The sequence below is a fragment of the Eumetopias jubatus genome, unplaced genomic scaffold (assembly GCF_037043125.1).
Source record: "Eumetopias jubatus isolate StellerSeaLion01/CBP00866 unplaced genomic scaffold, mEumJub1_p1.0 scaffold_9, whole genome shotgun sequence".
Lineage (NCBI taxonomy): Eukaryota > Metazoa > Chordata > Mammalia > Carnivora > Otariidae > Eumetopias > Eumetopias jubatus.
Window position 1 is genome coordinate 70,015,345 of NW_028274815.1, and position 23,669 is coordinate 70,039,013.

Genomic DNA, 23,669 nt, shown 5'->3' on the forward strand with positions numbered 1-23,669 from the left:
TGAGAAGCTTAACATAGGGCAAATATGGTGAGGTAGTTAAGGTAATTACTTCACTTTTAAATTGTAAGCTGAGAAAAATAATAGTAATATTGTTTGGTGATATGAAAGCTATAAAGCTTCAATTTTGTGTATTTTCTCTAGGACTTAAAAAAAACTAGGTATCTAAGGAAGTGATTAAATTAGGATTGTATGTCATGGTGGAAAAGAAAAACAGACTGGCCTATATTCTTCGAAATGAATTTTCTTTTCTCTGAAACTGTGAAGGTGTCCATTCAAACCTATCCAAAATAGCATTAGAAATGCCACAGAATGTAGTAGAAAGAGCTCAGGATTCAGTCCAGAGATCCAAATTCTAGTAGGAAGCTAAGTGGTTTTTGCCAAGTCTTTTAAGTTCTCTGGGCTTTACTTAGTTTTCTTGTTTGTAAAATGCAGAGACTGAATGAAATCAGTGTTTTTCAAAGTTAAGTGGTGAACCCTTATTAGATTGTGAAATCAATTTAGAACAATTCCTACTTCTATAAAACACAGAAGAGTACATTACAGGTAGCAAAGTTGGCATATTGTATGTGAATCCTGGGTACTTAGGAAGAAATTTTTGAAAGACCTTGAATTAGAAGATCTCCTTAAATTTTATAATTTTATGAATTATTCATGGGAAGGGCATGTAGTATGGGGAATGGAGGAGGAGGCAACTTATTTCAAGCATGGGACCTAAAATATACCACATATTCCTGTTATATAGTATCAAGGCAAGTGATCTTTAGAAAGAAAAGACTTGTTCCAACAGGGTATTTGGTTCACTCACAACAAATAGAAAAGGCAGAAAAAAGCATTTACAGCCTGTGAATGTGGAAATGTGTCCCATCCTGAGATCAGAGAATGATCACTGTAAGAAGTGAATGGATGCATTGTGAATTATAACTACGGTTTCAAGAGGTGGTATTATTCAGTCTGGCCAGAATGTTCTCTTACCAGTCAAATTACTTCCGTACTAAAAGTGAGAATGTGCTTTGATTTTTGGTTGTTTCATTTGTATTTTTTTCACATTTTGTGCTCACTGTTTGTTGGGAAATGAGAAGCAAGAGAAGCAAGGGAGGCCCAGTGCTTTACAAAAACACATTGAGTTTCAAGTTATATTGTATACTGGAAGTAACTAGAAAGTAAATAATAAAGTATTAAGGAACATTAACCCACACTTATCAAAGTAGAACTTATGGGGATGCGTGCAAGAAATATGCTTTGCCTGCCTCTGTGGCTCAGTCAGTTAAGCTTCTGCCTTCGGCCCTTGTCATGATCTGGGGACCTGGGATCAAGTTCGCATCAGGCTCCCTGCTCTCCCTCTGCCCCTCCCCTCTGCTTGTGCCCTCTCTCTCAAATAAATAAATAAAATCTTTAAAAAAAAAAGAAATATGCTTTTTTAAAGGTTTTCCCAAATGATTCTGATGACCAGCCCTGTTTGGGAGCAACTGGTGTAAAAACCCAGCTTCTCATCCCAATTTTGCCTATGCTTAGCTATAGGCACTAGAGAAAAATCTCATAACCTTTATAGGTCTCCCTCTTTCAACTCCAAAGTTTATATTTTTTTTTTTTTTTGGAGAGCAAAAGGGGGGAAAGAGGACGGGCAGAGGGAGAGGGGGGGAGAGAGGGAGAGAGAGAGAGAGAGAAAGAGAGAGAGAGAATCTTCAGCAGGCTACAAACCCAGTGCAGAGCCTGATGCAGGGCTCAATCTCACAGCCCTGAGATCATGACTTGAGCAGAAATCAAGAGTTGGATGCTCGACTGACTGAGACACCCAGGCGCCTCTAAAGTTTACAATTCTGTGATTCACTGAGATTTCTGATGAAGTTTCGGAGTTCAAATAAAAGTCACAAATCAGCCAATGTCCACTTATTTTTTTTCCACATTGGACTTGAAGACTAAGTTTATATCGTAGGTAAAATGAAAAAAAGAAATTGTAATAATTATCCACCTCCTAAGAAGGACACTCTTTTCTTTTAATTGAAGTGTATAGTTGACACATAATGTTACCTTCGCTTTGGGTGTACAATGTTGTGATTCAGCTTCTTTATACATTGTGCTATGCTCACCTCAAGTGTAGCTACCATCTGTCACCATACAACACTGTTACACTACCCTTAACTGTATTCCCTACGCTGTACCCTCACTGCTGGTGATTCGTTCATTCCATAACTGGAAGCCTGTATCTCCCACTCCAGAAGGGAGCTCTTTTAATATTAGGTCACAAGACCAGCTGGTTGATAATGTCAAGTGCTAATGGATGAGTCTTCTCACAATGTCCATGTTTAATAACCTGGCCATTCCCTTCCCCGACTTTGATCATAAAAGTCTGATCTGGAGCAAAGACTTCTGACCAACACAAGCTGAACTAATTGCAGTTCATCTCCTTTGGGGAGTTCAGAACTTGAAAGGAGTTAGTATTGAGTCTGAGTTTCAGCGTTGTTGTGTTATATGAGGGATACAACCCCAGGAACTCTGCTGTGAGGAGCTTACATCTGCCCTGTGCTCCTTCCTTTCCAAAACTTTGTGGTTCAATAATTCCTTTATTCTGTGAGCTACTCCCAAAATCTTTCTGCTAAATTCTTTGTGTTTACATTTAGGCTAGAACTCTGCTGGTGTTGGGAAGAGAATAGAGTCCTATGGAACTCATTGTACTTAATGAACTAACTTCTCTCCTACGTATCTAGAAAGATGCTAGTTTTGTACTATCATTGGGAGAATTGAGAAAATAGTAGGCAAATCAGATGAGGAACCTGGGATGAGAAGTACTGAACTAGACAGTGTAGATTTACGATGCTTTCAACACAGGTATGGTAGATGGGGTGAGGGGAGTTTATGGAAGAATCAGTATATAGTTAATAATACTAATTCCATAATCATTATATTACAGATCCTCATTTTTAAGAAATCTGGAAGTGTGGTGTGATAGCATGATTATAGTCATTCTACTGAAGAAAACTCAGGCTCGGTTACATCTACTTGCCCATGGTTATGTAGCACTAACCACAAAGTAGGGAACTGAACCCAGGGCTCCTAACTCCATATTTTAATGCTCTGTCCATAAGAAAACACTAACATTGGTCATTGTTGATGGATTCTCCCATACTTTTATTCAAGAAGTATGCATATTCCTAAATTAATTCATATAAACTTTTAGTAAGTAACATAAACTTTCTCTTAAAATATTTTATTATTCCAGGGATTGCCCTTATATGGAAAAATACCTTAAACATGGGGGGAAATTATCAAATACATTCTTTTAACACCCCAGCATACATAGGACTGGAAAATCTGTTGAAGGTGTTCTTTTCTGGGCTAAGGAAAAAAGGTGATCAGAATAGAAAGTTTATTTCTGATAGTGTGAATAGAACACCTTCCCATGCCCCTTTGTTTTACTAAAATTTTCAGTCCTTACAGAATAAGAAGACAGCTAGCCCTCAGAGCTCAAAGAGACAGAGGTTGCTATAGAAAGTTCCTTTTAAAAGTAGCAGCCATCAGAAATCTTTAAAGACATTTTAACTCTAGCATGTTGCCTGATTTTGACAGCAGGAAAGCAATAGGGTTTGGCACAGAGTTGGGTTTCAGTAAATGTTTATTGAATGAATCAATGAAACAGTGACTCAAAAAATCAAGAATGTTACAGAACCACAGGATTTTAGAATTGAGAGAAATGCTGAAGAGCACTTAGTCCAGTTCTGTGACTTTGCCAGGAAGGAAAATGAGGAGCATGGAGGCTAACGGAGGAGGCCAGGGGCAGACAGCTGAAAAGTGGCCAAGTGGAAACCAGTGTGCCCGGTCTCCTGATTCTTAGCCCAATGTGCTTCCCTAAGAGAATGAAAAATAAAAATAACAAAAAAATCACGAACATCACATGAGATCATCTTACAAGTCATCTAGATACAAACCTGATTAAAAGGGTAAACTATCAATAGAGACATTTTTTCTTCCTTTATGCCATTTGTAATATTTCCATCTCTTTCTTATTCCATGAACTTTAACTAACCAAAATTTTTCTGGAATTAGGGTGTTGGGCATAATGATACTCTGGTTAATAAAAGAATTGGTAAAAAGCTCAGTTTTTAACAGCTAGACAGTCCTTTGAAATGTAGTAGTTACTTTTTTTTTTAAGATTTTATTTTTATTTATGAGAGAGAGGTGGGGCAGAAGGAGCAGAGGGAGAGAGACAAGCAGACTCTGAGCTGAGCTGGCAGCCTGATGCAGGGCTCCATCTCACGACCCTGGGATAAAGGCCTGAGCTGAAACCAAGAGTCAGATGCTTAACTGACTGAGCCACCCAGGCGCCCCTGTCTTTAATAATAATGTTAATAATAAGTAGCAAACGATTCCCCACCATATGCCAGGGATGACTGTGTACACAGTTGCATGTTCAGGAAACATCTTCCTCATGGAATTGTTGACTAGAGCCCCCTGAAACAAAAGAATTTAAGTAACCTCCACTATAAAGTGAACCTCTCAACACTGGCCAGTTGTCTCCCTCAGCACTGACTACAAGACAGCAAAGCTGACCCTCTCACCACTCCTAACACACTCTCCACCTCCCACCATCCCTGTGCCACCTAAGCATTGGGGGATGGGGCAGGTAGGGAAAAAAGGAGCCACTAGGTCATAGGTACTCTGAAAATGTACTGTTCAGGAGAAGTGTGCTTCCTTTGTCCAGCCTAACTGGGAGAAGAGACTACTATAGAATCATGTGTAGAACCTGATTATGCAAAAAAAGGCAAGCTAGTATTCTACGTTCCTGATGCATGGCAGTGTATGCATCAGACTTGCTGATCTGCCCCGTGCCTTTCTGAGGAGGGGAGAAGGGAACCAGCAAGGTAAAAAGAGTTGGCAAAAAGAGTATAGCCTACGTTTTCAGCATTTGGTATAGCCAGGATACCTAAGCTTCTAGGGCTCAAACAGACACTCCACATTGGCTGGGGCTTGAGCAGTCTGGCCAGTATTACTTACAAGAAGGCCAGTTGCTGGGGCAGAGAACTGATCTTTCTCTCTCTCTCTGCCCCCCCAAGCCCCTCCTTCTCTCTCTCTCTCTCTGTCTCAACATTTAGAAAATGCAAGAAGGCAGAGTGTAAGAAGACACCTAGCACCATACCACATTCTTCCTCCCCAACCCCTCACTTCAAAACTATGAAATAAGGGATGAAAATTATATCAAATCTTAGATTAAAATTATAAAGTAGCCTGAGTTTTTGATAACCCATAGTGACCAGAAATTCAGTGATTCTGCCCAAAATAATAAGAGGTGGAGGAAAAAAAATGACTGTTTTTGCATAAATACATACATAAATACTCTTTCATGTTTATATAACATGAATATATGCTGTGGGTTGCGACTCTTTAATAATCTCATTACACATACATTATATTATTTAATCCTCACAACTACCCTGTCAGATAGGCCCCTCCATTAACTGATGAGAAAATATTTTATTGCTTGCATTTACTTATGAGAAAACTGAGATTTTGTCCAGGTTATAATATGATAGAGGCTAGTTGTCATAGATTCAGTTGTTGGAGTTGAGCCTGAGGCAGGCCCAGAAATTGCAATATTGCACACCTGGCGAATGCCAGAGTATCTGTTTATTACTGTCCCTGTGTATCATATGATCCATGCAGAACTGATTGGTCATCAGCTCAGACAGGCATAGAGTAGCTTTTGGTTCCCAGCACCTGCAGTTATTTAAGCAAATGCAAATCAGTTGCACGATAGGATTGGAAAAATGTACTAGAGTTTTGGACTGTGTCCTATTTTCTTTTGGAAAAATATGTTCAAGTTTAAGCTGTATTTAATTTTTGGTCCTGAATAAGAGACTCATTTCATGACAATATCTGGGAAATAAGGAAGACCATGAGATTGGACTCAAGAGGGCAAGGATTATATTTTGATTCTACACCAATTAGTTATGCGACCATAATTTTATCTGTTGGACCCTCACTCTCTTCATCTAATAAACAAAGGTCTTGTGTTGAATAATATCTAGGTCTTCTTTAGCTTTTGTATTTAATGACCTCAAATATATCATCATTAAGACTGTGCCTCTTTTTGCGGGGGCGGGTGGCGGTTACCTGATAGATGCTTGGCAACTTATTTCCAGATTGATTGCTTTGAGGTGTACCTAAAGTGAAATAAAATCTTGAGTGATGAGTATTTTATAAAGCTTGAATTCTTGCAGAAAATAATGGAAGTTAACCTCAGAATTTACATAGATCGAATCATATTTGAGAATTTTGGAATGATTTACAACATTGAATCAGGTAGAAAATGTAAGGAAAGAGTGAACTACTCTTCCTTTAAGGTAATGCTTGGGGCACCTGGGTGACTCAATTGATTAAGCATCTGACTCTTTTTTTTGTTTGTTTTTTAAGATTTTTACTTATTTATTTGACAGAGAGAGACACAGCGAGAGAGGGAACACAAGCAGGGGGAGAGGAAGAGGGAGAAGCAGGCTTTCCGTTGAGCAGGGAGCCCGATGTGGGGCTCAATCCCAGGACCCTGGGATCATGACCTGAGCCAAAGGCAGATGCTTAATGACTGAGCCACCCAGGTGCCCCTAAGCATCTGACTCTTGATTTTGGCTCAGGTCATGATCTCAAGGTCATATCAGGGTTATGATATGAGGGTTGTGAGATCGAGCCCCACACAGGGCTCCACACTGGGCACGGAGCCTGCTTAAGATTCTCTCTCTCCCTCTGCCTCTCCCCCACCAGTTCTCATGTGCATGCTCTCTCTCTCTCTCTCTAAAAAAATAAACAAAATAAATAAATAAAATAAAGTCATGCTATTTTTCCTTATAGTGATCCACTGGTTGTTTTAACTTTTAAATCACATAGGATTGTGGCAAATAAAATGATACTGTTTTCTGTTATGCTTCTTAGGGACAGGATTTAACTTGATGCGATTTTCAATTATCAGACTTTCCTTTTTCTGTTTTTCTAAACTTGTTTTATCTTTAAAGTCAGACAGCCAGGCTTATTATTTAATTTATTCATATAAACTCCTAGTGCGTACCTTTGTTTAGTCAAGGATGTTTTGGCACAATATTCTTGTGTATTTTGACTTGGAGAGTAGTAAAACAAATGAAACAAGTCTCTCACTCAAATGTCTGTTTTTGTTCGTTTTTTTTAATTCACATGTTGACTTTAGTTTCTAGTTTGTGTTGAACACAATCTTAGAATCACATTAATATAGTAAAACCTTAAAAACTTGTGTAATTTGGGATTGAGCATATGAAAAGCAAGATAATCAAAAACAATAGCATAGGATATGTTTTTGGCATACATAAAAGACCTGACATTCCTCATCTAAGTGGGGTCAGCATGACTTCTCTCTGCCCAAAGGCATCTTTGTCCTTAAGAGGTAGGGCCATTCCCTTGCAGGTCCTTCACTTAGTGAAGAAGCTCATTGAACTTGATAGATGTGGAAACAAAGGGCCAAATTAATGAGATTTTTGCCCCAGCATAGGCTGTGTGAAGGGGCTTTATCCTGAGAATCAATTTCTCTGTGAACTTGGAAGTCATTTCACCTCTCTTTGTCTAACATTCCTGTCTATAAAGTAGAAATTCTTGTGTTGAAATCGATCCATTTATAGTCTAACCTTCAAAGATTGAAGACCTTATATCATACCCAATTAAGTGATTCAGTTATGTTTGTCCTTTTTGAGATGAGAAATTGGTTTACTATCACATGAAGTGTTCTACCTATGGATAATTCTCTGAGAAAGTCTTCATTATATTGACATATATTATCCCATAGCTTTTATGCTTTGATTCTATTTACACCCTGATTCCACACAAAATGCAATTACTCTTCTAAGGGACATTCTTTCTGATATTTGGAGATGCTGTCATATATCCCCTATTTTTTTTTCTTTAAGAGAGATTTCAGTATTTCCTTATATAATCTAGAAGCCTTTCATCATTTCAGCATATACTGAAACATATTCTAGCTTGATCAAGTAGGAGTATAACAGATGTGAGTAGACCAGCACTAAAATACAAGACTGTGCCATCCCTCTTCTAAGTACTTGCATGAATATAATCCGTGCTTACATGGACTTTTTTGAGTTTCTCTATCACACAGTTGATTCATGTTCTAAGTCCTCCAAAGATTTTGCTTTATTTGGTTTTATCTGTTGTGCCTGAGAAGTCATGTTGCCTATATTATTTGTTTGTTCAGTTGGGTCGTTTTGGACCAGAAAATAGGACTCAGGTTTATTCCCATCAAATTTAGCTTTGTCAGAGTCAGCATAACAAGAATTTATAGAATTCCAAATTTTCCATCTAACTTTCCCTCAGAAAATTAGATGAGCAAAAACTGTATTTTTATCTAAATTATTGAAGGAATGAAAACTGAATAGGACTGCAGTACAATAGCATCCTATTCAATCTCTTCCTGAAATTGTATAGTGACACTAAAATTAATATATAATTTTAGGAAAATACTCCAATTTTTAAGTTTATTTTTTTAATTGTCTCTCTATTATCAAAACATTTCTGTGATTATGAAAGAAACTTCCTTCACCTTGGCTTTGATCTATCAATTAGCACCTTTAAACTATGGCCCTTCAAACAATTATGATTGTACCTATGCAGCCTATATATTTCTTTCTAAATGTTGTGAGGTTGCTCTGAAGAGCAAATGGCATTAGGGATATTAATATGCATTGAAAAGTTTTTAAATCATACATATTTGATATTACTACTATTGCTATTATTTTAGCTTTCACTAATAAAAGTAGCATTAGTAGGAGTACTGTCTTGCTCATATCACCCTATTAATTGGGACAACAATCCTATGTCAGATGAATTTTTTTTCAATTATCCAGATTATTTAAATTGGATAATTCAAATTATTTTATTGAAACATAACATAAATACTGGGAAGTGCATGTATCATAAGTGTACAGCTGTGTGATGTTTGCAGTCTGAGCACATCCATAACCAAAACCCAGATCAAGAACAGAACATTACTAAGCAGACTAAATGTTCTAATTGAAAGACATAGGGTAACAGAATGGATAAAAAAAAATAAGACCCATTTATATGTTCCTAAAGAGACTCATTTTAGATTGAAAGACACCTGCAGATTGAAAGTGAGAGGATGGTGAAACATCTACCATGCCAATGGTGTCAAAAGAAAGCCAGAGTAATAGCACTTATATTGGACAAAAGAGTCTTTAAGACAAAGACTGTAACAAAGAAGGACACCACATAATAGTAAAGAGGACAATCCAAGAAGAAGATAAAACAATTGTAAATATCTATGCACCCAACATAGGAGCACCCAAATACATAAAACAGTTAATAACAAGCACAAAGGAACTAATCAATAATTACAGTAATAGTAGGGGACTTTAACACCCCACTTACATCAATGGACAGATCATCTACACAGAATATCAACAAGGAAACAATGACTCTGAATGACACACTGGAACAGATGGATTTAACAGATATATTCAGAACATTCCATCCTAAAACACCAGGATACACATTCTCTTCAAGGCCACATGGAACATTTTCCAGAATAGATCACATATTAGCCCACAAAACAAGCCTCAACAAATTCAAGAAGACCAAAGTCATACCATGCATCTTTTCTGACTACTATAAACTAGAAGTCTACCACAAGAAAAAAAATTTGGAAAGACCACAAATACGTGAAGTTTACATAACATGCTACTAAACAATGAATGGGTCAACCACAACATCAAAGAAGAAATTTAAAAAGTACCTGGAAACAAATGAAAATGAAACCACAACTGTCCAAAAACTTTGGGTTGCAGCAAAAGCAGTTTTAAGAGGGAAGTTTATAGCAATACAGGCTACCTCAAGAAGCAAAAAAAAAAAAAAAAAAAAAAAAACCCTCAAATAAACAGCCTAACCTTATACCCAAAGGAACTAGGAAAAGAACAACAAACAAAACCTAAAACCAGCAAAAGGAAGGAAATAATAAACATTAGAACAGAAATAAATGATATAGAAATTAAAAAACAATAGAACTGATCAATGAAACCAAGAGCAAGTTCTTTGAAAAAAATCAATAAAACTGATAAACCTTAGCCATACTTACCAAAAAGAGAGAAAGAACTCAAATAAATAAAATCACAAGTGAGGGAGGAGAAATAACAACCAACACCACAGGAAAACAAAGGATTACAAGAGAATATTACATGCCAACAAATTAGACAACCTAGAAGAAATGGATAAATTCCTAGAAACAATATAAAGTACCAAAACTGAAACAGGAGGAAATAGAAAATTTGAACAGACCAATAACTAGCAAAGAAATTAAGTCAGTAATCAAAAAATTCCCAACAAACAAAAGTCCAGGACCAGATGGCTTCACAGGTGAAGTCTGCCAAACATTTAAAGAAGAGTTAATACCTATTCTTCTCAAACTATTCCAAAAATAGAAAAGGAAGGAAAACTTCAAAATTCATTCTATGAAACCAGCATTACCTTGATACTAAAACAAGACACCACCAAAAAAGAGAACTACAGGCCAATATCCCTGATGAACATAGATAGAAAAATTCTCAATAAAATACTAGCTAAGCTAATTAAGCAATACATTTTAAAAAATCATTTACCAAAATCAACTGGGATTTGGTTCCGGGATGCAAGAGTGGTCCAACATTGGCAAATCAATCAATGTGGTACATCACATCAGTAAGAGAAAGGATCATTTCAATAGACACAGAAAAAGCATTTGACAAAATTCAATATCCATTCGTGATAAAAATTCTCAACAAACAGAGTTAGAGGGGACATTCCTCAACATAATAAAGATCTGTGAAAACTCACAGCTAACATCATCCTTAATTGGGAAAAACTGAGAGCTTTTCCCCTAAGTTAAGAAACATGACAGAGATGTCCACTCTCACTACTTTTATTCAACATAGTACTGGAAGTGCTGGCCACAGCAATCAGACAACAAAAAGAAATAAAAGAAATCCAAATCAGTAAGGAAGAAGTAAAACTTTCACTATTTGCAGATGACTTGATGCTATATAAAGAAAACCTGAAAGACCCTACCAAAAAATTGCTTGAACTGATTTTAGTAAAGTCGCAGGATACATCAACAAACAGAAATATTTGCATTTCTATACACCAATAATAAAACAGCAGAAAGAGAAATTACATAAACAATTCCATTTACAATTACACCCAAAATAATAAGTTACTGTGGAATAAACCTAACTAAAGAGGTGAAAGACCTGTACTCTGAAAATAACAAAACACTGATGAAAGAAATTGAAGATGACACAAAGAAATGGAAAGACATTCCATGCTCATGGATCAGAAGAACAAATATTGTTAAAATATCTACACTATCCAAGGCAATCTACTTATTTAATACATTCCCTATCAAAATACCAATAACTTTTTTCACAGAACTAGAACAAACAATTCTAAAATTTGTGTGGAACAACAAAAGACCCTGAGTAGCTAAAGCATTCCTGAAAAAGAAAAGCAAAGCTGGAAGCGTATAACTTCAAGTTATATCACAAAGCTATAGTAAACCAAACAGTATGATACTGGCACAAAAATCGACACATAAATCAATAGAACAGAAGAGAAAATCCAAAAATAAACCCCACAATCATATAGTCAATTAATCTTCCACAAAGCAGGAAAGAATACCAAATGGGAAAAAGACAGTCTATTCAACAAATGGTGTTGCAAAACCTGGAGAGCTACATGCAAAAGAAATAAATGGGATAACTTTCTTACACCATATACAGAAATAAATAGAAAATGGATTAAAGACCTGAATGTGAGACTGGAATCCATCAAAATCCTAGAAGAGAACTCAGGCAGTAACTTCTTTGACATCAGTTGTAGCAACTTCTTTCTAGATATGTCTCCTGAGGCAATGGAAACAAAGGCAAATGTAAATTATTGGGACTTCATCAAAATGAAAAGCTTCTGCACAGTGAAGGAAACAATCAACAAAATTAGAAGGCAACCTGTGGAATGGGAGAAGATATTTGTAAATGACATATCCAATAATGGGCTAGTATCACCAAATAATCCAATTTAAAAATGGGGAGAAGACCTGACATTTCTCCAAAGAAGTCATCCAGATGGCCAACAAACACAGGAAAAGAGGCTCAACATCACTCAACATCAGGGAAATGCAAACAAAACTACATTGAAGTATCATCTCACACCTGTCAGAATGGCTAAAATCAACAACACAAGAAACAACAGGTGTTGGTGAAGATGTAGAGAAAAAGGAATATTATTGCACTGTTGTGGGAATGCAAACCTGTGCAACCACTGTGGAAAACAGTATGGAGTTTCTCAAAAAAAGATAGAACTACCCTATGAGATAGAAATCGCTCTACTAGGTATTTACCCAAAGAACACTAATTCAAAAGGATACATGCATCCCTATGTTTATAGCAGCATTATTTACAATAGCCAAGTGTCCATTGATTGATGATGGATAAAGAAAAAGTGGTGCATATATGTGATGGAATATTATTTAGCCATAAAAAAGGATGAAATCTTGCCATTTGCAAAAACATGGATGGAGCTCGGAGAGTATAATGCTAAGTAAAATAACTCAGTCAGAGAAAGACAAATACCATATGATTTCATTCATATGTGGAATTTAAGAAACAAAACAAAGAAGCAAAGGGAAAAAATAGAGAGAGACAAAGCAAGAAACAGACTGTTAACCATAGACAAGAAACTGATGGTTACCAGAGGAGATTGGTGAGGGTATGGGTTAAATAGATGATGGAGATTAAGGAATGCACTTATTGTGATGAGCACTGTCAAATAATTATATTGTACACCTGAAATTAATATGATATTCCATGTTAACTAACTGGAATTAAAATAAAAACTTAAAAAAAGAACAGAACATTACTAGCCCTCCTGTGTCCTCACTAGTTTTCCCTTCCTCTAGCCATTATCTTCATTTGCAACAGTAGAGTTTAGTTTTGCTTGTTTTTTAAAATTTTTATATAATTGTAATCATAAGAAGTGTTCTTTCAAGCCTGGCATCTTCCATTTTTTCTTTCTTTCTTTTTTTTTTTTTAGAAGGAGAGAGGTGTGGGGAGGGCTGGGGGAGAGGAAGAGAGAATCACAAGCAGGCTCCATGCCCAGTGCGGAGCTAAACATGGGGCTCGATCTCACAATCCCAAGATCATGACCTGAGCGGAAATCAAGAGTCAGATGTTCAACTGAATGAGCCACCCAGGCACCCCTGGCATTTTTCTTTTTTACTTAACCTTATTATTGTGAGATTTATCCATATTTTTGTTTGTAGTTGAAGATCATGTATTTCCATTACTGTTCCTTTGTGTAACTAGAACTCAAAACATTTATCCATTCCCTTGATTAACATTTTGGTAGTGTTCAGTTTGAGGTTATTATGCAGAGGACTGCTACAAACATACTGACATGTTATTCTTATTATCTTTGAGTGAATTTTTGTTGGATGTATACTTGCAAGTGGAATTACTGGAAGATAGAATATGCAGATATCCAGCTTTAAAAGATACTGCCAAACAGTTTTAAAAAGTAGTCCCCACCGGTAATATATGAGAGTTCTAGTTGCTCCACGTCTTCATTAACACTTGGTATGTTTTGTCTTGTCATTTTATTCATCATAGTGGAATGTATTGATGTTTTACTGTGATTTTAAGTTGATTTCTCTGAAGACAAAATTGAACATCTTTTCATATGGATATCCTATTATCATCAAGTGTCTGTTCATATATTTTGCCTATTTTTTTCTGTTGATTTGTCTAGTTTTTTTCTTATTGGTTTGTATAAATCATTTATGTATCCTGGATATAAATTATTTGTTGCTATATGTATTGCTGTAAATCTAATTTCTTCCTCTCTCTCTCTCTCTCTCTCTCTCTCACTTTCATTCTTAAAATACTGCCTATGTTTTCTCCTAGGACTTTTATGGTTTCAGGCCTTATATTTAAGTCTTCAATCCATTTGAGTTTATTTTTGTGTATGGTATAAGAAAGTGGTCTGGTTTCATTCTTTTGCATGTAGCTGTCCAGTTTTCCCAGCATCATTTGTTGAAGACACTTTGTCCCCATTGTATATTCTTGCCTCCTTTGTCATAGGTCAATTGACCATATAAGCATAGGTTTATTTCTGGGCTATCTTGTTCTGTTGATCTGTGTGTCTGCTTTTGTGCCAGTACCATACTGTTTTGGTTATTACAGCTTTGTACTATATCTTGAGATCTGGGATTGTGTTACCTCAAGCTTTGTTCTTCTTTCTCAAGATTTCTTTGGCTATTTAGGATCTTTTGTGGGTCCTTACAAATTTTAGTTTTGTGAAAAATGTTGTTGGTATTTCATTTCTTTTTGATGTTTATTGTTTTAACACATATTGGAAATGCACAAAATATTTGGGACTTGTATTTTAAAATGGAAATAGACCCATTCTTTACATGTTCAACAGGAAAGTATAAATAATTACTCACTATGCTGCTTCTTCCTTGCATATGACATAGCACAAAATTTAATGACAAAGACTATACAGCAACAGACGAAGAGTTGGAGGAAATATAATCCTCTTGTGTTGTAGAAAACAGAATGATTTATGCACTTTTATATAGAATACATATTCTTTCATGAAAAAGAACATAGCAAAAATATTTTTCCTGTTTAGATTCATGTCTCATTTATGGCTTTTTGAGGTAATAATATGTTCTACACTGAATTTTTCCAAGACTTATGTGGTTGCCTTTAATGCAATTTGAATTACCTAAATTTTTTAATTAGACAATACAGAAAGAGTGATATTTTCAAGTAATAGAAACATCATGGTGTTAAATGTCATCAACATTCATATAACTTCAAAGCTTGCCATCTAGTGAATTGCAAACTCTTTTTACTATTTTTCCCTTTGGGTCTGCCACATTATCTGGCAAAGGAATCCTTTGTCAAGATGCATTGTGAATTATGCTGATTTGAAATGACATTGGGTCACTTGGATAAAATGCTATAGCCTTTTAACTAAACCAAAATTCTTTACACCCCCAACCTTTGTTATTTTGTTAGTTAGTTATTTAAAGGTAGTTAGAGTCTGCTTCTGTTCCTGGCACACTTTTTTTTTTTTTATGTTAGTCACCATACAGTACATCATTAGTTTTTTTTTTTTGAAATCAAATTTTACCCTATATTTTATTTATTTTTTTGTTGTTATGTTAATCACCATATATTACATCATTAGTTTTTGATGTAGTGTTCCATGGTTCATTGTTTGCATATAACACCCAATGCTCCATGCAATATGTGCCCTCCTTAATACCCATCACCAGGCTAACCCCTCCCCCCCACCCCCCTCCCCTCTAAAACCCTCAGTTTGTTTCTCAGAGTCCATAGTCTCTCATGGTTCTTCTCTCCCTCCGATTCCCCCCCTTCATTTTTCCCTTCCTTCTCCTAATGTCCTCCATGCTGTTCCTTATGTTCCACAAATAAGTGAAACCATATGATAATTGACTTTCTCTGCTTGACTTATTTCACTTAGCATAATCTCCTCTAGCCCCATCCTTGTTGATGTAAAAGTTAGGTATTCATCCTTTCTGATGGCTGAGTAATATTCCATTGTATATATGGACCACATCTTCTTTATCCATTCGTCTGTTGAAGGGCATCTCTGCTCTTTCCACAGGTTGGCTATTGTGGACATTGCTGCTATGAATATTGGGGTGCATATGGCCCTTCTTTTCACTACATCTGTGTCTTTGGGGTAAATACCCAGTCATGCAATTGCTGGGTCATAGGGTAGCTCTGTTTTTAATTTTTGGAGGAACCTCCACACTATTTTCCAAAGTGGCTGAGAACACATTAATAAGAGGAGAGAGAAGAACCATATGGTCCTCTCAATTGAGGCAGAAAAAGCATTTGACAAAATACATCATCCTTTCCTGATTAAAACTCTTCAGAGTATAGGGATAGGGGGAACATTCCTCAATTTCATAAAATCCATCTATAAAAAGCCCACAGCAAATATCATTCTCAATGGAGAAAAGCTGAGAGCCTTTCCCTTAGGATCAGGAACACGACAAGGATGCCCACTCTTGCCACTGTTTTTCAACATAGGACTAGAAGTCCTAGCAATAGCAGACAACAACAATAACAAAAATAAAAGGTATTCAGATTGGCAAAGAAGAAGTCAAACTCTCTCTCTTTACAGATTACATGATACCTTATGTGAAAAACCCAAAAGACTCCACCCCCAAATTACTAGAACTCATACAGCAATTCAGTAATGTGGCAGGACACAAAATCAATGTACAGAAATCAGTTGCTTTCTTATACACTAACAATGTAACTGTAGAAAGAGAAATTAGAGAATTGATTCCATTTACAATAGCACCAAAAACCATAAGATACCTTGGAATAAACCTAACCAAAGAGGTAAAGGATCTGTATTCTAGGAACTACAGAACATTCATGAAAGAAATTGAAGAAGACACAAAAAGATGGAAAAACATTCCATGCTCATGGATCGGAAGAATAAACATTGTTAAAATGTCTGTGCTGCCCAGAGCAATCTATACTTTCAATGCCATCCCAATCAAAATACCAATGGCATTTTTCAAAGTGTTGGAACAAACAATCCTAAAATTTGTATGGAATCAAAAAAGACCCCGAATCACCAAGGAAATGTTGAAAAAGAAAAACAAAGCTGGGGGCATCATGTTGCCTGATTTCAAGCTATATTGCAAAGCTGTGATCACCAAGACAGCATGGTACTGGCACAAAAACAGACAGATAGACCAATGGAACAGAATAGAGAGTGCTGGCACACTTTCTGAACTTTGATAGTCATTTAAATTTTATAGGTCTGAAAATTTTTTTCTCCAAATCTTTAATTTAAATTACAGGTAGTTAACATATGGTGCAATATTAGTTTCAGATGTAGATTTTAGTGATTCATCACTTACATACAACACCCAGTGCTTATCACAAGTGCCCTCCTTAACATCCATCACCCATTTAACCCATCCCCACGCCCACCTCTCCTCCAACATTCCTCAGATTGTTCTCTATAGTTAAGAGTCTGTTTCTTGGCTTACTTTCTTAATAATGTAAATTAAAGGGTTGGGCCAGAGGAGGGTCTCTAAAACTCTCTGTGGCTTAGAGACCTAATTCTAAGTATTCAGCAGGGATGAAAATTCTGCAAATGTCATCTTCAGATACATACATAATGTATGTACATATATGTATGAACCGGAATTCATGTGACTACCTATCATCAAAGGATCAGAACAATGAGCAGAGAGAAGTGAATTGAAAGCAATTAGGAATGTTATCTCTATTGATTATGGCAACCATTTTTTGAGTACTGAGACTTTTACAATATGAGAAATTCCCATGGGATTATATAATGCCAAATAGTGCTTATTGCAGTTGGTCAATTTTCATCTCATCGGCCGTCTCAGCAGCAGTAAGTAAGAATTACTTTTTTTCCATGGCTTTTCCAAACCTGGAATTTTTCTCTTTTATTTTCATTTTTTGCCAATTTCAGCGTTATGACATGGTATTTGAATATAATTTGGTTTTTGCCTTTCCCAGAAGACTCATAGGATTGAGCATCTTTTCATTTATTCTGTGAAATTACCTGTGCTTTTCTTTTGCCTATTTTCCCCTTGTTCATCTTGTTTCATATTCATTTATCAAAGTGCTTCACATATCCTGGGTTGTAGTCCTTCTTAAATTAATAAGGTATAAAAATATTTTTGGGGTGCCTGGGTGGGTCAGTTGGTTAAGCATCTGCCTTCGGCTCAGGTCATGATCCCAGGATCCTGGGATCAAGCTCCATGTCAGGCTCTGTGGTCCATGGGGAGTCTGCTTCTCCCTCTGCCCCTTGCCCCACTTGTGCTCACTCTCTCTCTCTCTCAAATAAATAAATAAAATCTTTAAAAAATTATTTTCTTCCAGTTTTTTTATTTAGATTCTTTCTCTCTGTGATATTATTGATGAACAGGTGTTCCTAATTTTAATGTGGTTGAATGTATTGATATTTTATTAGTTCCTTTTACACCTGTTTAATAAATCATTCCATAATTCAGTATCTCACTTTCTTGTCCTACAAAAATTTTAGATTTACCTCAGCAACTTATATCCTTTGTGCATGGAGAATTGGTTTTTGTAGATGATGTAGAGATCCAATTTTACTTTATTCATGTAGATAACCAGTTGTCCCAGCACCATTTATTGACTAATCTATACTCTGCTCACTTAACTGTAATTCCTGACTTGATATAAATCGTTTTCATGTAGACTTAGGATTATTTTTAGTTTCTTTTTTTTATCCCCCCTTTTTTCATTTATCCTAATGTATTATCTTCATTACCATAGTTTTCTAATAAATGTGCACCTTCACACAAGAAAGTTCCTTCTACTTCTTTTTCTGACATAGCTTGGCTATTTTAGGCTCGTTTTTCCCAAAGAACTTGTAGAATCAGCTTTTCACATTCATAAAAATTTCATTTAGATTTTTAACGGAATTTCATCAAATCTATAGATCTGTTTACATATGTTTAAAACATTGACTCTCCCAGTATATAGAACCCTGCAGTCTTTCTGAAATATCTTGTTAAACCCAGTACTTTTCTGAAGATTATTTTGGTCTTTCAATTTACACAATACTATTTACTAATATGATTTTTTTCACTTATAATCTTTATAATGCTCATATATTTTTCCTTTCTTCCTACATTACCAAGGACTTAAAGTACAGTATGTTGATAGTAGGCGTCCTTGTTCTGACCTTAAAGATAATATTCTAGATTTCATAATGAAGTTCATATATGCTATTTGCTTTAGATTATTTATCACAGTTATTACATTAGACAGGCAAGAAGGAAGGTATCTACCATTCCTAAGGCCTGCCAAATTTGCCATATGTCTATACATGCATTATCTCATTTTATCTGGAAAGACTGGTATAACTAGCCATATTTCAGAAACTGAGATTTGAAAAGATGCATAATTGCTCCCCAGTGGAGTTAGCAAGTAGCCAAGCTAGGATCTAATTTCATATGTTGACCTACTTTTCCCCCCACCCCCCAGTACATATATTTAGAAATATTTGGTTGTGCTAGCTCCCAATATCAAGCCACTTGCCATATTGAACTGATCAGGGGAGTAGACACCTGGACTGTCAACTTTCAGAGAAAGGAATCAGGTCAGCTTTGGCCACTCCATTATCCCTAAAGACCGGTACTGGGCTTAACACTTAGGAGGTGCTCAACCAATATTTTGACTGTATGAATGGGAGGGACCCTCTAGTTTGGCTTGCATTGTCCTTGCTACGATTCTGCCTCAGAATGTGATGGATTTGGCTTGACCACTAGTCGTCACTAATAACTTACTGGTAGGCAGTGACTTTTCTTCTAGGGCACACCCTTGTGAAAGTCCCTAGGTGTTCACTGTTTAACTCCATGCCATGCCTTGCCTACCTCTAGCCACTTGTGGCACTGTCTGCATCCAGAGAGTCAGGTCGTCAGGCACTGGTGAGTTGAGACCTTGATTTGAGCTCTGATTCAAGGACATGAGTTATTTCACTATCAAATGAAATAGCCCTGAGGTAAAAACCTGTTGCCAAGGGTAAGCCCCTTTTTGGCATGAACCCTCCTGTGGACATGGTAGAGAGGCTATATTACCAGTAAAACAGATTAAGATTCCCCAGTATCACTTATAATTCTGTGTTTATAGTTTATCAGAAGCTGATTCTAGACCATACTGTTTCATTTTTCTTGGCACAATACCAGCATTGCCTAGGAAGTTGAGGAAGCTTTTGGCTTACACTCTTCCTTTGGTTAAACTCACTTAATCAGTGGGAGAAGATTGCTCTTTCCAAACACCCACATTTTGGGTTAATCTGTCTGACATCTTTTGGGACCCACACTGTTACTCGTAAATATGATAAAGACAGATATATAGAGAATGTTGAGACTTCATTTACATGCTATTCCCATGATGATGTGCTGGAATTTTGACCAGTCTCATAAAAGCCAGCCCTACCATCTGCTTGGTGAGATCAGGGAATGAATCAACAATCCAGCAGACTCCATTAAGCTCACTATCACTGCTCCCAACATCCAAGGAGGGAACAACAACAAAATGCACATGCTCTGTAGGAGATCTATTTACTCCCAGACCAAATTCTATTTTTTTTTTCTTTGCTTTCCCCTTACCAGATAATTTGTTATGGTTTCTCAGTGATGAAAATATCTGGCTCTTCACTGAGATCTTTGAATATAAATGTCTCACTGAAAATTAAAATAACGCTTCAGTTGGATGGAGAGAATGTTGCAAACACATTGGCACCCATTGTTGCCAGCAGAGTAGAACCGTCCAATATGCATTTATGGTACCTGATTCATGCCCTGGAGATATCACAGAGCTACTTTCTGTGATCAGAGCTCTTGCAGTGATACTTAAAAATTAATTGAATTTTCAAGAATGTCAGCTTTAGCTATTGAAATTGATGGCCCAATAGCTAAGGAGGTTTATTAAAAATATACTGCCACCTACAGTACCGTTTGACTGTTTGACGGGGCTCTTGTCATGAATGTTAATTAGACAGAGTTAATTTGGGGGGGGACTAATGATTAATTTTGTTTCTGTTAAGGTCTGCTGATCTACATAGTATATCTCTTTACTTATGCACATATATGTCTGTTTCCCCCTAGGAAAAGAAGAATATATTGCCACTTTCAAGGGATCTGAATACTTCTGCTACGACTTGTCTCAAAACCCCATTCAAAGCAGCAGCGATGAAATAACTCTGTCCTTTAAAACTCTTCAGAGGAATGGACTGATGCTTCATACCGGGAAATCAGCTGATTATGTCAATCTTGCCCTGAAAAATGGAGCTGTCTCTCTGGTCATTAATTTGGGATCAGGAGCCTTTGAAGCACTAGTGGAGCCCGTGAATGGAAAGTTTAATGATAATGCCTGGCATGATGTGAAAGTCACGAGGAATCTGCGTCAGGTAACAACGCAGTGGATAAGAGAGTTACTGGCTTTGTTTCTCACTACAGCTGTGTGTGTGGTACTTGAAAATCCTAACAACATGATATAGGGCTCCTCAGAGTCGCTTACAAATTAGATTTTTCTTCTTCTGAGATGAATCTTCCTGCCATACTTGAGCAGGGGCATATCTAGAAAGTTCTGGGGGGCCCAAAGGCTATTTTGATACAGCGACATATGACAATTTCCCAGAGGGCGACAAGGGTATCCCTGCGACCTGCCCTTCCTGTGATGTGTGTGATTTTGTTGTGTTTTATTTTTTATTTTTTTTTTTGTTTGTTTGATTTTAAATTCTAGTTTTCATGCTGATCATTTGGAAGCATGCACATTGGGATCATTAAATCACAGTTCCTTTTTTGTAGTAAAAATATCAGTGTGTTTGTGATTTGGGATTGTATCAATCCCTACTCCCTCTCCACCCCTACCTCTGAAATAGGGACAAGAACAGCCCCTGAGGCATAAAGAACGACTTTGGGGGCCTGTACATCTCCTGAAGAGTCTGTTTATGAAGCCATTTTTTATTTTTAGCAGAGATACTTTAAATCCCAAATGACTCTGGAGAGACCAGTTCATCTTCTAGGTGCCCATTTCTATTTGGTTGTATTTAAAAAAAAAAATCTTGCAAGAGTCTATATACTAGGAAAAAAAAAAATCTTGCAAGAGTCTATATACTATATATCTATATAGACTTGCAAGAGTCTATATACTAGGAAAATATACTAGGAAAATACCCAAATGACTCTGGAGAGACCAGTTCATCTTCTAGGTGCCCATTTCTATTTGGTTGTATTTAAAAAAAAAAATCTTGCAAGAGTCTATATACAATTCTTTAGTAAATCTATGGGTCCACATATACTGTATGTTTTTAACTGAGGCATATTATTACAGTATATATATATACCTATATATACAAATGGAAGTGAATAGATTGTCCTTTTATTTTGAACATTATAAGTTTTGGTTATTTGAAATTTTATATTACAATGTGTCATTTTGTTAAGTGTTGACAGTGACTAATTTTTCTGCAGTTCATGCTGATCTCAAACTAATATCCTTAACATATTTGTTGTTTCTCTGAACAGTTGCAGAATGACCGGATTGTCTCTGGTTTTCCTTTACTAAAACAGCCCTCTCTTTCTGAGCTGTTAACCGTCTAACCTTTTCTTTCCCGCTTCTGAAAGGCTTACACTCTCCAAACTTGAGGCAAAAAAGAATTTTAGGCGTACAGACAGTCTACCTAAGGCAGACAAGTAAAACTGAAGGATTCTTAGATCCTCAAAGACCTTTCAGAGGCCTTCTTGTCATGGGAGGGGCCCTGCATGCTTCACACCTGCCCTGGGAAAGAGTCACCCCCCGCCCCCACCAACTCAGTGCAGCAGGAGACCATGGATTTCCTATAAGTCTGTCTCTTTGGTTTTCCTTTTTTTTATTTTTTTCTCTCAGATTCTCACCAAGAGACCGGAGGCCCATTTGAGAGAAGCGCAGAAGGAAGGGTGGGGCTTGAGGAGCCCACTTTCTAGATTTGCCTTTGCTCAGGTTACAAAGCAAACTGCGAATTGGTAGCTCAAAGGAAACTGTGGTTATACAGCTGGGGTGCATGTGTGGCAGGACAGATTAAAAACAAATCCATTCTACTCATTCTATGTGTCAGGATCTTTGCTTTGTTTCATTGCAGTAAACTGTGACCCTAAAGCCCATCAATATGACCGAAGGAAGTTTTGGAGTTGAGAAGGAGTCCTTGTGTGCTGTAAAATTGAGTAGCAGGGCAATGCCAACCAATTCCTATGAATTTGCTGGGGTGGGGTGGGCCAGGGTGGGGGAGGGAGCGCCTCCGGGCATAAGGCGGCAGTGGTCAGCTGATGAGCTTGAGGCCTTTGAATCCCTTATAGACTTTTTAAATGACTGTCAGATGTACTCAGGGAGACAAAGGGAACATTGCCATATGTCTGTTTCTATCTAGTAGCAAGTGATGAACAATACTGGCAGGAAAAATATTACCTCTGTGGGAGGCCTATTTGTTAGTCTGCTTTTTTCTTGTAAAATTTTTTTGCCCTTTTTCTATGTTACTAACATGCTTAATAACTAACATGTCATTCATGGAATGTTTCATTCTACTAACCGTTACCTGAATCAAAAAATGTACTAACATGGTAGAGACCATCATATTTTTTAAGTAACGATCGTTATTCTGTTCACAGTTTTTAATTTCCTTTCTCCCCCCTTCTCCACAAAGCACTCAGGCATTGGACACGCTATGGTAAACAAACTACATTGTTCGGTAGATATCATTCTAATTGTTTCTTATTTTGGGTTTGCCGTGTGTTTTCTTTCTTTCTTTTAACTGTAGACATCATTAACAAAAGAGGAACTGCGGTTGGTACTCTTCTGCTTACTTTGACCTCCTTCTTTTCATCTGTTGTTGACCTTCTTATTTTTTACCTGTTCCTGTCAACTTCTGTTTTCCAACTCACCTGTAGGGGCATCGTTAACGTTTCGAACGTTTTGCATCCAGCTGTGGTTAACACGGGATAAGACAAAATGGTGGCTGGCCCGAGTGACCGCAAGCTCAGCCAGTCTCTAACCATTCATGATGCA

At 36.8% G+C, this 23,669-nt stretch overlaps 1 protein-coding gene across 20 annotated transcripts in view; it reads left to right on the forward strand.

Moving 5' to 3' along the window:
• NRXN1 (neurexin 1) overlaps positions 1-23,669 on the forward strand; it is a 1,124,404-nt gene that overhangs the window by 410,075 nt on the left and 690,660 nt on the right. For 8 of the 20 annotated variants that reach the window (XM_028103977.1, XM_028103973.2, XM_028103975.1 and 5 more), the window contains one exon: positions 20,735-21,036. In XM_028103977.1, coding sequence (XP_027959778.1) covers positions 20,735-21,036 — 302 coding nt within the window. Of the gene's footprint in view, positions 1-20,734; positions 21,037-23,307; positions 23,353-23,669 lie in introns of all 20 variants that reach the window. The other 12 variants (XM_028103969.2, XM_028103971.1, XM_028103979.2 and 9 more) reach the window with 2 other exon arrangements.